Source organism: Coregonus lavaretus (assembly GCF_964263955.1).
Source record: "Coregonus lavaretus genome assembly, chromosome: 13".
Taxonomy (NCBI): Eukaryota; Metazoa; Chordata; class Actinopteri; order Salmoniformes; family Salmonidae; genus Coregonus; species Coregonus lavaretus.
The window spans coordinates 1764614-1778129 of record NC_140000.1 but is presented as its reverse complement, the minus strand read 5'-3'; the positions used below and the strand labels follow the sequence as shown (position 1 = coordinate 1778129).

Genomic DNA, 13516 nt, shown 5'->3' with positions numbered 1-13516 from the left:
TGAGGGAGAGGTTGTTGTCCTGGCACCACACGGCCAGGTCTCTGACCTCCTCCCTATAGGCTGTCTCATCGTTGTCGGTGATCAGGCCTACCACTGTTGTGTCGTCGGCAAACTTAATGATGGTGTTGGAGTCGTGCCTGGCCATGCAGTCATGGGTGAACAGAGAGTACAGGAGGGGACTGAGCACGCACCCCTGAGGGGCCCCCGTGTTGAGGATCAGTGTGGCAGATGTGTTGTTACCTACCCTTACCACCTGGGGGCGGCCCGTCAGGAAGTCCAGGATCCAGTTGCAGAAGGAGGTGTTTAGTCCCAGGATCCTTAGCTTAGTGATGAGCTTAGAGGGCACTATTCCATATAACCTGGCTGCTTTCACTATGGACTTCGCAATCATTCGCAATCGCAATGATTCTCAATCGCAATCATTGACCATATAGAATACAATATCTATCTATCGTATCAATGTTCTCTGGATTGTAGCTCAGTGTTACCAAGTTAGAATAGTAATCATAACAAACACCAAACACACCTCTTGCTTGACACTACCTCTATTTTATACCAAATAAACCAATGCTGGGTTAAGTAAAGTAACTTATTCCATAAATTGTTGCTTTGTGTGACATTAGAAAAGGGAATATTATACCCAGTTTGTTTCTAAATTCCTTGATCTTTTTTTTAACCCCAAGCCTTTAAGATTGAATGTTTTGTTTTAATTTACCAGTATGTATATTTTAGTTGTATATGCTGTAGCTATGGTAACGAGCAAGTTATGAATATTAAAGTTAAAACTTCTCTGCACCAAAATGTATTTTTAGTCACTCTGAAGACTTATCAGTACTGCTTTGTACTGTACTATCAAATGTTGATCTGAAACCATAATCACACATTCCACATATTGTCTTGTTACTGAGAACATATGTAACCGAGTGCTTTTAATGTCACCTAATGAGCAATAAAACCACATTTACTGCAAATATTTCAGTGTGATTCAAATGTGTTTATGTCATCAACATTGTGCAGCAGCTAATCGGGATCCTTAATAAATACAAATACAGAAGCCGTCACTGTAGGGGTGGTTTCCCGGACACAGATTAAACCTAGTCCTGGACCTGGACATAAAAGCAAGATCAGTGTAGAATCTCCATTGAAAGTATCTTTATAGTCCAGGACTAGCTTTTAGCCCTATCTGTGTCCGGGAAACTGGCCCATAGTGTAGGGCAGGCCTTGGATTTTCTGTCATGCAGATTTCAGTTGATTGACATTGATCATTGATTGACTCTTGCCCCTAGCAGCATTTCCTTGCCTCATTGATAAATGCACTAATTCACTATACCAACATTGTGATGATGCTCCATGTTTTCCCATTTCGCTGTGTCTGAAGCCATTCATAAAGTCTGGTAGCCTATAGCACATGTGAGCTAGGGGCGTGTTCAAGAGCGACATGTGAATGTGTTTAGGTCAGGAATGCGTTCCATAGGCTTATATATCATTATAATATACACTATATATACAAAAGTATGTGGACACCTCATCAAATGAGTGGATTTGGCTATTTCAGCCACACCCGTTGCTGACAGGTGTATAAAATAGACATAGACAAACATTGGCAGTAGAATGGCCCATACTGAAGAGCTCAGTGACTTTCAACGTGGCACCGTCATAGGATGCCACCTTTCCAACAAGTCAATTCGTCAAATTGCTGCCCTGCTAGAGCTGCCCAGGTTAACTGTAAGTGCTGTTATTGTGAAGTGGAAACATCTAGGAGCAACAACGGATCAGCCGCAAAGTGATAGGCCACACAAGCTCACTGAACGGGACCGCTGAGTGCTGAACGCATAGTGCATAAAAATAGTTTGTCCTCGGTTGCAACACTCACTACCGAGTTCCAAACTGCCTCTTGAAGCAACGTCAGCACAAGAACTGTTCGTCTGGAGCTTCATGAAATGCGTTTCCATGGCCGAGCAGCCGCACACAAGCCTAAGATCACCATGTGCAATGCCAAGCGTCGGCTGGAGTGGTGTAAAGGTCGCCGCCATTGGACTCTGGAGCAGTGGAAACGCGTTCTCTGGAGTGATGAATCACGCTTCACCATCTGACAGATGAATCTGGGTTTGGCGGATGCCAGGAGAACGCTACCTGCCCCAATGTATAGTGCCGACTGTAAAGTTTGGTGAAGGCCCTTTCCAGTTTCAGCATGACATTGCCCCCATGTACAAAGCAAGGCCCATACAGAAATTATTTTTCGAGATCGGTGTGGAAGAACTTGACTGGCCTGCACAGAGCCATGACCTCAACCCCATCGAACACCTTTGGATGAATTCGAACGCCGACTGCGAGCCAGGCCTAATCGCCCAACATCAGTGCCTGACCTCACAATTGCTCTTGTTGCTGAATGGAAGCAAGTCCCCACAGCAATGTTCCAACATCTAGTGGAAAGCCTTCCCAGAACAGTGGATGCTGTTATAGGAGCAAAGGGGGAACCAACTCCATATTAATGCCCATGATTTTGGAATGAGATGTTCGACGAGCAGGTGTCAACATACTTTTGGTCATGTAGTGTATTTGTAAGTATTTAAACATTTCAAAATATAATACTTTATACGTTTTTCCAGAAATGTACATCTGTAACATTTTACTGTTGGCTATTCTTGATTAGTCACCTACCACTAGGTATGTTCTATTGCTGTGGATGGAATGTCTGATCTCGACGCGAGATGCGCGTCAAAGGACAAAGGGTGGCCAAGCAATCTGCTCGTGCGCAGAGCCGCTCATAATTCAACTGCTCCCATTTTCCAGCTCGCTCCGCGCCTCTCATCTTGATCCGAGCCCCCGGTCTTGTCTTTTTCGCTGACTCAGTGCCTTAAAACAACATTTTCGCCACTCTGACCATAGCTGCAACACCCGCTGCTACGACACAGACAGCCATGGCCAAAACTGCAATTGGTAAGGATGCGAGTAAGATTTTTCAGCATGGATTACTGTTAGGGTTTTATTATAGTGATGGATGCTGAGATCTAAGCCGACACCTGCATTCGCCTCATCGTTTCTTTACAGTATATGGGCCCATAGGGACTGCAGGCAAAAACTGCTGTTCTAGATTGGACATTATATGGATGTAATGACTTAATATAAAGTATAAGATTTATTTTGGTTAAGGTGTTGGCGCGATTGCTTTTTTATTATTATTTATATCCGTTTTATTCACAACTCTGCACCTACTGCTGGTGATACAGAGGTGGCTCTAGTAGAGGCATAATGCAGAGAGACCCCACCCAATGCGCCGGTCTGACTACTATTTCAACACTCCCTGACAGGATGAGATATAATGACTTTTTTCATTTATATACTTTTATAAGTAAACGGTCATAACGGTTATATCGCTTGTTTGAGCTCGAATATGATAGAGAATCAATTAGTAGGTGAATGAACGGCGCGTGCTGACAATGCATTGCATTAAGTGGTTCATTTGTTAGGCTACAATAGTTAGTCATGTATTTGATTCCATCATTTGGCTGTTATTCAATTTGGCAGTTGTGTGTATTTTATATTACAGTACATTTGGATTACATTTGAAGATATTAAACAAAAAGTATACATTGATAAGGGCCTTGTCATCAATATTAGCCATGAAATGCTAATGAAAAATAATAAGGCCTAGAGTATTTTGTTTTGTTTTAGTGAAGGATTCTACACTGAATAAAACTGTTATATGTCAATATAGCACACAATAAACAGGGAGAGAAAACAATTAGTTGCTGTAGATTTTATGTCTTGTTTGACATTTTTCTGAGTTGTTTCTCAGTGGAACTGTAAACGTGATTGATTACCCTCTAAAATTACTTCATGAGTTGATTCTCTTTTCAGTATAATCTGAGAATAGAATAGCCAACACTTAAAAGTAATAGGCCTACTTCCTGTTCTCTGATCTCTGTTGTACCTAGAAATACTTGCTCTTGGGGTTCCATAGAGCCTGAATGCATTCTATGTGCTGTAAGGCCTACATTCTATTATGGAATGGATATGGATTCATGCAGTTCTATTGAATCTTAGTGAGTACGATGACATGTGGCAGCAGGCTGTGTTGAGCTGTGAGCCATGGCACGCAGGCGTAGCAGGCCGTCAGACAGCAGGCTGGGAGAGTGGCCAGCCCTGCAGCAATGGGCCGCTCCACACGCTGCTGGCCTTTGCAGCAGTTGGCTAATCAGTATTGACAATCTGCAGTCCTCTTCGGACAGAGCTCTCTCTCTGATACTGTACCTTAGTGAAGGCAGGGCTACTAGTACCTAATACAGTAGGGTGATAGTAATACAGTAGGTAGACAATTTATTTTGGTGTTGATGTTGGGGGAGAGACTTTGTGTGCGCCCTATGGGCCCTGGTCAAAAGTGGTGCCCTATAATGCGAATAGGGTGCCATTTTGAATTTGAACACAGCCTGTCTCTTCCAAATCCCTCCATCACTATTGAACCCTGTAAGAAAGTGATTACTTCCTCGTAATAATTACAATTTAAACAGTATTAAGATAGAGAGTAGCATCTAGCCTTTAGCTCTTGCCCACAGGATACTGCTAATGCCCATTAGCTCAGTGTTATCAGATCATGATATAATTAATTAGTAGCGCTCAAGTTCAACAAAAATACATGATCAGTTATGGGCTTTAATACTGTCAGTGTGAAGCAAGCCTGTATGAATGTTATGCATTTCCACACAGCCAACAAACAGCATAATGACAATGTTATCTCCTATAGGTGCCATTATAGTGTCTGACTTTGGCTGTCTAAAATTCCCTATATTATGCTTTACCTTTGCACTATATAGGGAATAGGGTGCTAAAGCACTACAGCACCTTGGGAAAGTATTCAGACCCCTTGACTTTTTCCACATTTTGTTACGTTACAGCCTTTTTCTAAAATGGATCAAATAAAATAAATGTCCTCATCAATCTACACACAATACCCCATAATGACAAAAAGGTTTTTTGAAATGTTTTCAAATTTATAAAAAATAAAAAACAAAAATACCTTATTTACATAAGTATTCAGACCCTTTGCTGTGAGACTCAAAATTCAGCTCAGGTGCATTCTGTTTCCATTGATCATCCTTGAGATGTTTCTACAACTTGATTCGAGTCCACCTGTGGAAATTCAATTGATTGGACATGATTTGGAATGGCACACACCTGTCTATATAAAGTCCCACAGTCGACAGTGCATGTCAGAGCAAAACCCAAGCCATGAGGTCAAAGGAATTGTCCATAGAGCTCCGAGAAAGGATTGTGTCGAGGCACAGATCTGGGGAAGGGTACCAAAACATTTCTGCAGCATTGAAGGTCCCCAAAGACACAGTGGCCTCCATCATTCTTAAATGGAAGAAGTTTGGAACCACCAAGACTCTTCCTAGAGCTGGCCGCCCGGCCAAATTGAGCAATCGGGGGAGAAGGGCCTTGGTCAGGGAGGTGACCAAGAACCCGATGGTCACTCTGACAGAGCTCTAGAGTTTCTCTGTGGAGATGGGAGAACCTTCCAGAAGGACAACCATCTCTGCAGCACTCCACCAATCAGGCCAATATGGTAGAGTGGCCAACGTAAGCCACTCCTCAGTAAAAGGCACATGACAGCCCGCTTGGAGTTTGCATAAAGGCACCTAAAGACTCTCAGACCATGAGAAACCAGACTTGTCTGATGAAACCAAGATTCAACTCTTTGGCCTTAATGCCAAGCGTCACGTCTGGAGGAAACCTGACACCATCCCTACGGTGAAGCATGGTGGTGGCAGCATCATGCTGTGGGGGTGTTTTCAGCTGCAGGGACTGGGAGACTAGTCAGGATCAAGGGAAAGATGAACGGAGCAAAATACAGAAAGATCCTTGATGAAAACCTGCTCCAGATAGCTCGGGACCTCAGACTGGGGTGAAGGATCACCTTCCAACAGGACAACGACCCTAAGCACACAGCCAAGACAACGCAGGAGTGGCTTCGGGACAAGTCTCTGAATGTCCTTGAGTGGCCCAGCCAGAGCCCGGATTGAACCCGATCAAACATCTCTGGAGAGACCTGAAAATAGCTGTGCAGCAACGCTCCCCATCCAACCTGACAGAGTTTGAGAGGATCTGCAGAGAGGAATGGAAGAAACTCCCCAAATAAAGGTGTGCCAAGCTTGTAGCATTATACCCAAGAAGACTCAAGGCTGTAATTGCTGCGAAAGGTGCTTCAACAAAGTACAGAAAACGTATGTAAATGTGATATTTCTGTTTTTTATTTTTAATAAATTAGCAAACATTTCTAAAAACCTTTTTTTTCTTTGTCATTATGGGGTATTGTGTGTAGATTGATGAGGGAGAAAAACAATTTAATAAATGTTATAATAAGGCTGTAACCAAACAACATTTGGAAAAAGTGAAGGGGTCTGAAGACTTTCCGAAGGCCATTTTGGACTCCTCCACGTGGTAACAGTCTGGTGTGTTTGTATTCTCTCAGCATACAAAGAGAAGATGAAGGAGCTGTCTGTTTTCTCCCTCATCTGCTCCTGCTTCTATCCAGAGGCACGTAACAAGCTGGTCGTCTGTGAGTTTGAAGGTAAGAACCAGAGGCACGCAACAAGCTGGTTGTCTGGGAGTCTGAAGGTAAGAACTAGAGGCATGTAACAAGCTGGTCGTCTGTGAGTTTGAAGGTAAGAACCAGAGGCACACAACAAGCTAGTCGTCTGGGAGTTTGAAGGTAAGAACCAGAGTCACACAACAAGCTGGTCGTCTGTGAGTTTGAAGGTAAGAACTAGAAGCACGCAACAAGCTAGTCGTCTGGGAGTCTGAAAAATACACATGTAAGAATATATATATATATATATATATATAAAAGACAAAATAAGTGTGTTTTGTCTTGTATTTAATTGTTGACAGCCAGTAGATGCCATGTTTACATTGGAAAAGGCGACGCATTTAAGTAGCGACGCATTTAAGTTGATTATGTTGTTTAATGGAAGTTGCTTTCTGTTGGTGGTCAGCAAACTTGTCTAACAAAAATATAGGATATATTTGTTGTCTTAAGGGGGAAAGTGTTATAGGTTTTGGTTTTTCCATTTATGTTTTGAGGTTGGTCTTTAGCACGTATAGCTCGTTAGCACGTAGGGCGCACCGATTGGTGTCGCCTCGTTAGTCAGTATGTGTTACACCTCTGCTGGAAGCCATCTCGTTAGAGGGAAGGTATTTCACCTGTGCTGGCCCAGGTGCTATTTAAGAGTGGCTGGCCTGGTGCTCCAATTGTTTTGATAGATGTGGAGGGTTAACACCTTTAGTTGTCTTGATAGATGTGGAGGGTTTACTAATTTAGTTGTCTTGATAGATGCAGAGGGTTAACACCTTTAGTTGTCTTGCTAGATGTGGAGGGTTAACTCCTTTAGTTGTCTTGATAGATGTGGAGGGTTAACTCATTTAGTTGTCTTGATAGATGTGGAGGGTTAACTCCTTTAGTTGTCTTGATAGATGTGGAGGGTTAAATCCTTTAGTTGTCTTGATAGATGAGGAGGGTTAACTCATTTAGTTGTCTTGATAGATGTGGAGGGTTAACTCCTTTAGTTGTCTTGATAGATGTGGAGGGTTTACTAATTTAGTTGTCTTGATAGATGTGGAGGGTTAACTCCTTTAGTTGTCTTGATAGATGTGGAGGGTTAACACCTTTAGTTGTCTTGATAGATGTGGAGGGTTAAATCCTTTAGTTGTCTTGATAGATGTGGAGGGTTAACACCTTTAGTTGTCTTGCTAGATGTGGAGGGTTAACACTCTCAGTTGTCTTGATAGATGTGGAGGGTTTACTAATTTAGTTGTCTTGATAGATGTGGAGGGTTAACTCCTTTAGTTGTCTTGATAGATGTGGAGGGTTAACACCTTTAGTTGTCTTGATAGATGTGGAGGGTTAAATCCTTTAGTTGTCTTGATAGATGTGGAGGGTTAAATCCTTTAGTTGTCTTGATAGATGTGGAGGGTTAACACCTTTAGTTGTCTTGATAGATGTGGAGGGTTAAATCCTTTAGTTGTCTTGATAGATGTGGAGGGTTAACACCTTTAGTTGTCTTGATAGATGTGGAGGGTTAACTCCTTTAGTTGTCTTGATAGATGTGGAGGGTTAACACCTTTAGTTGTCTTGATAGATGTGGAGGGTTAACTCCTTTAGTTGTCTTGATAGATATGGAGGGTTAACTCCTTTAGTTGTCTTGATAGATGTGGAGGGTTAACTCCTTTAGTTGTCTTGATAGATGTGGAGGGTTAAATCCTTTAGTTGTCTTGATAGATGTGGAGGGTTAACTCTTTTAGTTGTCTTGATAGATGTGGAGGGTTAAATCCTTTAGTTGTCTTGATAGATGTGGAGGGTTAACTCTTTTAGTTGGCTCTCCCTATTTTGATTTCTAGACAAACAATCCGTTATCTGATTTCCCTGATTTCGTTTTGCTCCAGCTTTTGGTTTGCTTCCTGTCTTTTAGTTTTTTATTTTAATTTGTTTGCCTCTTCTTGGGCAAATTTAGTAGGTGCTCATGGTAGGTGTCTTTTAGGTCCCAGTTGTTGTTGCTAGTCAGCTTTCTCAGTGGACACCCCAATGAGTGTCTTTCAGAACCCCTCTTAAAACCCCACCTGTTTCATTTTGGTTGTTGGTCTGTGACTCTTTGTTAGTTCCCCCTTCTGTTTGAGCGACATTGTTGTTTTTTTCTTGCTGGGGAAACATAACACACGACACTTTTTACTTCCAATGCGTAGTCTTTCAGATCAAGTCAAAGCACTACAGTCTGATTGTCACTGTAGTTGACCTGATGCCATTTCAGCTCAATCCAGGAGCTGAGCCCTTTATTGTATTGGAAGATCTTTATATTTTACCGTTATTGTTTTGGATGTCCTCCTGAATTGACGAAGATGATTTTATTGTCCAATGTACATGGAAGTCCAACAGAAACTTTTCTCATGCTTTATTCCAACACCGCAGAAAAACATTCACAAGACACACATGAAATGGTTTGACATGCACATATCTTCACATATCTTTTGGACATGCCCTAAATTACAACCTTCCTGGACATACATAATCTATTAACTCAAATACATGTTTAAAGTGGACATCCAAATAATATAACATATCTCAGAATTACTCCACAAGCACTCAACAATACAGACAAACTGCCATATAACATCTTAATAGCTGCAAGTAAAAATGCAATAGCAAGACACTGGCTGTCACTTCAATTACCAACCATCCTGGACTGGACCAACATTACCAACCATCCTGGACTGGACCAACATTACCAACCATCCTGGACTGGACCAACATTACCAACCATCCTGGACTGGACCAACATTACCAACCATCCTGGACGGGACCAACATTACCAACCATCCTGGACTGGACCAACATTACCAACCATCCTGGACGGGACCAACATTACCAACCATCCTGGACTGGACCAACATTACCAACCATCCTGGACTGGACCAACATTACCAACCAACCTGGACTGGACCAACGTAACCAACCATCCTGGATGGGACCAACATTACCAACCATCCTGGACGGGACCAACATAACCAACCATCCTGGACGGGACCAACATTACCAACCATCCTGGACTGGACCAACATAACCAACCATCCTGGACGGGACTAACATAACCAACGGCATCCAAGATATGGGAAAAAATAACAGTTACAACCCGTTTGAAACTGGACCCCTTTGTAAATACCTGGACCAAATGGACATCATATATAAACCAAAAAAACAACATAACCCATCTAGACCACAGACCCCAGAAGACCAGACCCCAGAACATAGAAGACCAGACCCCAAACTCAAGAAGACCAGACCCCAGAAGACCAGACCCCAGATCCCAGAAGACCAGACCCCAGAATACCAGACCCAGAAGATCAGACCCCCGACCCCAGAAGACCAGACCTTAGAAGACCAGACCTTAGAAGACCCGACCTTAGAAGACCAGACCCCAGAATACCAGACCCAGAAGATCAGACCCCCGACCCCAGAAGACCCGACCTTAGAAGACCAGACCTTAGAAGACCCGACCTTAGAAGACCAGACCCCAGAAGACCCGACCTTAGAAGACCAGACCCCAGAAGACCAGACCCCAGAAGACCAGACCTTAGAAGACCAGACCCCAGAAGACCAGACCCCAGAAGACCAGACCCCAGAAGACCAGACCTTAGAAGACCAGACCCCAGAAGACCAGACCTTAGAAGACCAGACCCCAGAAGACCAGACCTTAGAAGACCCGACCCCAGAAGACCAGACCACAGAACAACTAGACACACAGGAAGAAGGATAAAGCACCAGGGTGAAGATGGAGGAAATATATTTATCTTAAACAGATGATATGTTTAAATAAATGTAAAATGTATATTAAATGGTTTTTTATTAAATAATAAAGTAGTCCTCTGAAAGTTTTCACTTGTTTTTCAGACATGGAGGTGAAGCCAATCAACAAGCGGGCGTCGGGCCAGGCCTTCGAGGTGTTTCTGAAGCCCCCCTCCCCGGTGTCAGACGCGACCCATAGCATCATTTCGCCCCCCAAGAGGGAGGTGTCCCTAGAGGACATCCAGAAGAAACTGGAGGCAGCTGAGGACCGGAGGAGGGTGAGTAGTAGAACTAGAATTATAGAACTGCAGTAGGGAATTCTATATCTAGTGATTCTACTTCTATGGTGACATCACTGCTCTGTGGTCCAGTCTGGAGGAGGGTGAGAAGTAGACCTGAAATAGAACTAGAATAATATAACTTTTAGAAAAAAGGGTTCCAAAAGTGTTCTTCAGCTGTCCCCATAGGATAACCCTTTTTGCCTGCTGTCTGATAGCACCTTTTTTCCCCCTAAGAGTGTATAGAATTCTATATCTTTGAGTAGGACACCCCAGGACCCTGTGTGTTATAATAATTAATATCCATATCATTAGAATCACTAGAACAGCCGTCCCATTCAAGTTCACATTCCGTGGTGGATGGAGCGGCGGCCATATTGAATGTACCAGTCAAATTACACTGTGGTCTGAGGTGCTTTGACCATTCTGGTGATTCTAACTCTATGGTGACATCCCTGGTCTCTCTGTGGTCCAGTCCCAGTCCTAGTGATTCTAACGCTATGGTGACATCCCTGGTCTCTCTGTGGTCCAGTCCCAGTCCTAGTGATTCTAACTCTATGGTGACATCCCTGGTCTCTCTGTGGTCCAGTCCCAGTCCTATTGATTCTAACTCTATGGTGACATCCCTGGTCTCTCTGTGGTCCAGTCCCAGGAGGCCCAGGTGCTGAGGGCCCTGGCAGAGAAGAGGGAGCATGAGAGGGACGTGCTGCTCAAGGCCATGGAAGAGAACAGCAACTTCAGCAAGATGGCAGAGGAGAAGCTCACCATGAAGATGGAGCAGATCAAGGAGAACCGGGAGGCCCACCTGGCAGCCATGATGGAACGCCTGCAGGAGAAGGTGAGAGAAGACTGACCAGTAGTACTGTAGTAGTAGTACTGTAGTAGTAGTAGTAGTAGTAGTACTGGAGTAGTAATAGTAGTACTGGAGTAGTAATGTAAGATGGATCATATCAAGGAGAACCGCCAGGCGCACCTGGCAGCCATGATGGAACGCCTGCAGGAGAAGGTGAGAGGAGGAGTACTGTAGTAGTAGTAATGTTGTAGTTGTAGTAGTAGTAGTAGTAGTAATGGAGTAGTAATGGAGTAGTAAGGTAGTAATGTAGCAGCAGTAGTAGTAGTAATTGAGTAGTAAGGTAGTACTGTAGTAGTAGTATCAGTAGTAGTACAGTAGTAGTAGTAGTAGTAGTAGTAGTAGTAGTAGTAGTAGGAGTAATGTAGTAGTAGTAGTAGTAGTAGTAATGTAAGATGGATCAAGGAGAACCGCCAGGCCCACCTGGCAGCCATGATGGAACACCTGCAGGAGAAGGTGTGATCTAGAATTAGAATGATTGAACTAGAAAATAAATAGTCTTAATTCTAAGAGACCACTAGGGGTGCATCACGACTGTATATAGTTTAGCTATAACTTCCTGTCCAGTGTTGATATTAGCTTCCTACTCTCTATCTGCAGTGTCTGTCTGTGTCCTGTGTTTCAGGAAAGACACGCAGCCGTGGTGCGCAGGAACAAAGAGCTGAGGGAAGAGCTGACAGCGTGAGCCCCACCTCTCCCCAACGTCCACCAACCACATCCCTCCATCCAGCCTCACACCTGGTCACTCCACAGCAGACACCAAGCCCTGGAGACCTGGAGGGTGGAGGACCTCACTACCAACACACTACACCACCCACCCAACCCCTCCATACACACAAACACACACACACACACACACACAAACTCTTTCACACACACACACACTATCAGTATTAACCGTATTTTTCATTGGATAATGAATGATTTTTTTTTCCTAAGGGGAAAAAATCAACAACATGAAAACATGGGTATTATTTTGTAAATATTTCATTTTTTAATCTATCTTGATGGCTAGGCTGATTGAGCGCAAATAAGTGTATCAAATGTACTGCGTTGTACAATTTCAACTGTTTTGTTTGTTATCTCATTTTTTATTGGTTCTTGAAATTTGAATCCACAAATATTTTCTTGTGAAAGGCTTTGGTGTTGTGAGTTGGTTGTTAGCTGACGTTTGCATTGTTTTCTGATGATGTCAGTTTCTGTGTCTTTGTGAAGAATGCTAACAGACTCCTGACAGGCATCCCACACACACACACACACACACACACACACACACACACACACACACACACGTACACACAATTACACACACGCTATGAACGCACATTAACAATCTGCCAAACCCTCGGCTTGAAATGTCCACATGTCCTCAAATGAGCTTGAGGTAACTGGAACTAGAGATATGCTTGGTCATCTTTAACCACGTGTGTGTCCAGAGGGATCAACTGTTTATCACTTCCTCCAGACTGACCCCTGACTATATATGGCAGCCTATTCCCTATCAAGTGCACTACTGTTGACCAGAGTAGTGCAGTAAATAGGGTATAGTGTTCCATTTGGGATGCAACCCCGGGTGATTTACTTTAGCTTAATCTAGTCTTTTATTTCCACTAGATCTGGACACTTGAATGTTATGATTACATCATACCACCACCGTACATGACATCTTGGCCAGTAAAATGTTCTAAAGCCCCCCTTTTCCTTTAGCTTGATAGACTAACACAGACGCACATGTTCACTCCAAGTCTACGTATGTGTGTGTGTGTGTGTGTGTGTGTGTGTGTGTGTGTGTGTGTTTCAAGTGAGGTGTCATATCATCAGCGTCCTCTCTCTGGTAGTTCCATAGATAGAGAATGGATGCTCCACATTCAGCACACTAAAATGACTCTTTTTAGAATATGTCACAACGATCTGCCTGCATCCTCCACAAGCTGACTACTACAGTACAAGTGTTCTCCCTCCGTATGTCTCAAGCTTCGCTGAATAAAGCTTTGGGGTTCTGTCAACATGGCATGCGCCATCTCATTATTTTCTGTGCTAAAGACAAGGAAA

At 43.3% G+C, this 13516-nt stretch overlaps 1 protein-coding gene across 1 annotated transcript; it reads left to right on the top strand.

Annotated features, from left to right (window-relative positions):
- The first annotated feature begins 1933 nt into the window (after positions 1-1933).
- LOC311140189 (stathmin-2-like) lies at positions 1934-13516 on the top strand. Its single transcript, XM_084175133.1, has 5 exons — positions 1934-2940; positions 6473-6571; positions 10442-10614; positions 11261-11452; positions 12090-13516. The coding sequence occupies exons 1-5, from the start codon at positions 2922-2924 to the stop codon at positions 12147-12149; spliced, it is 543 nt and encodes a 180-aa protein (XP_084031259.1). The 5' UTR covers positions 1934-2921; the 3' UTR covers positions 12150-13516.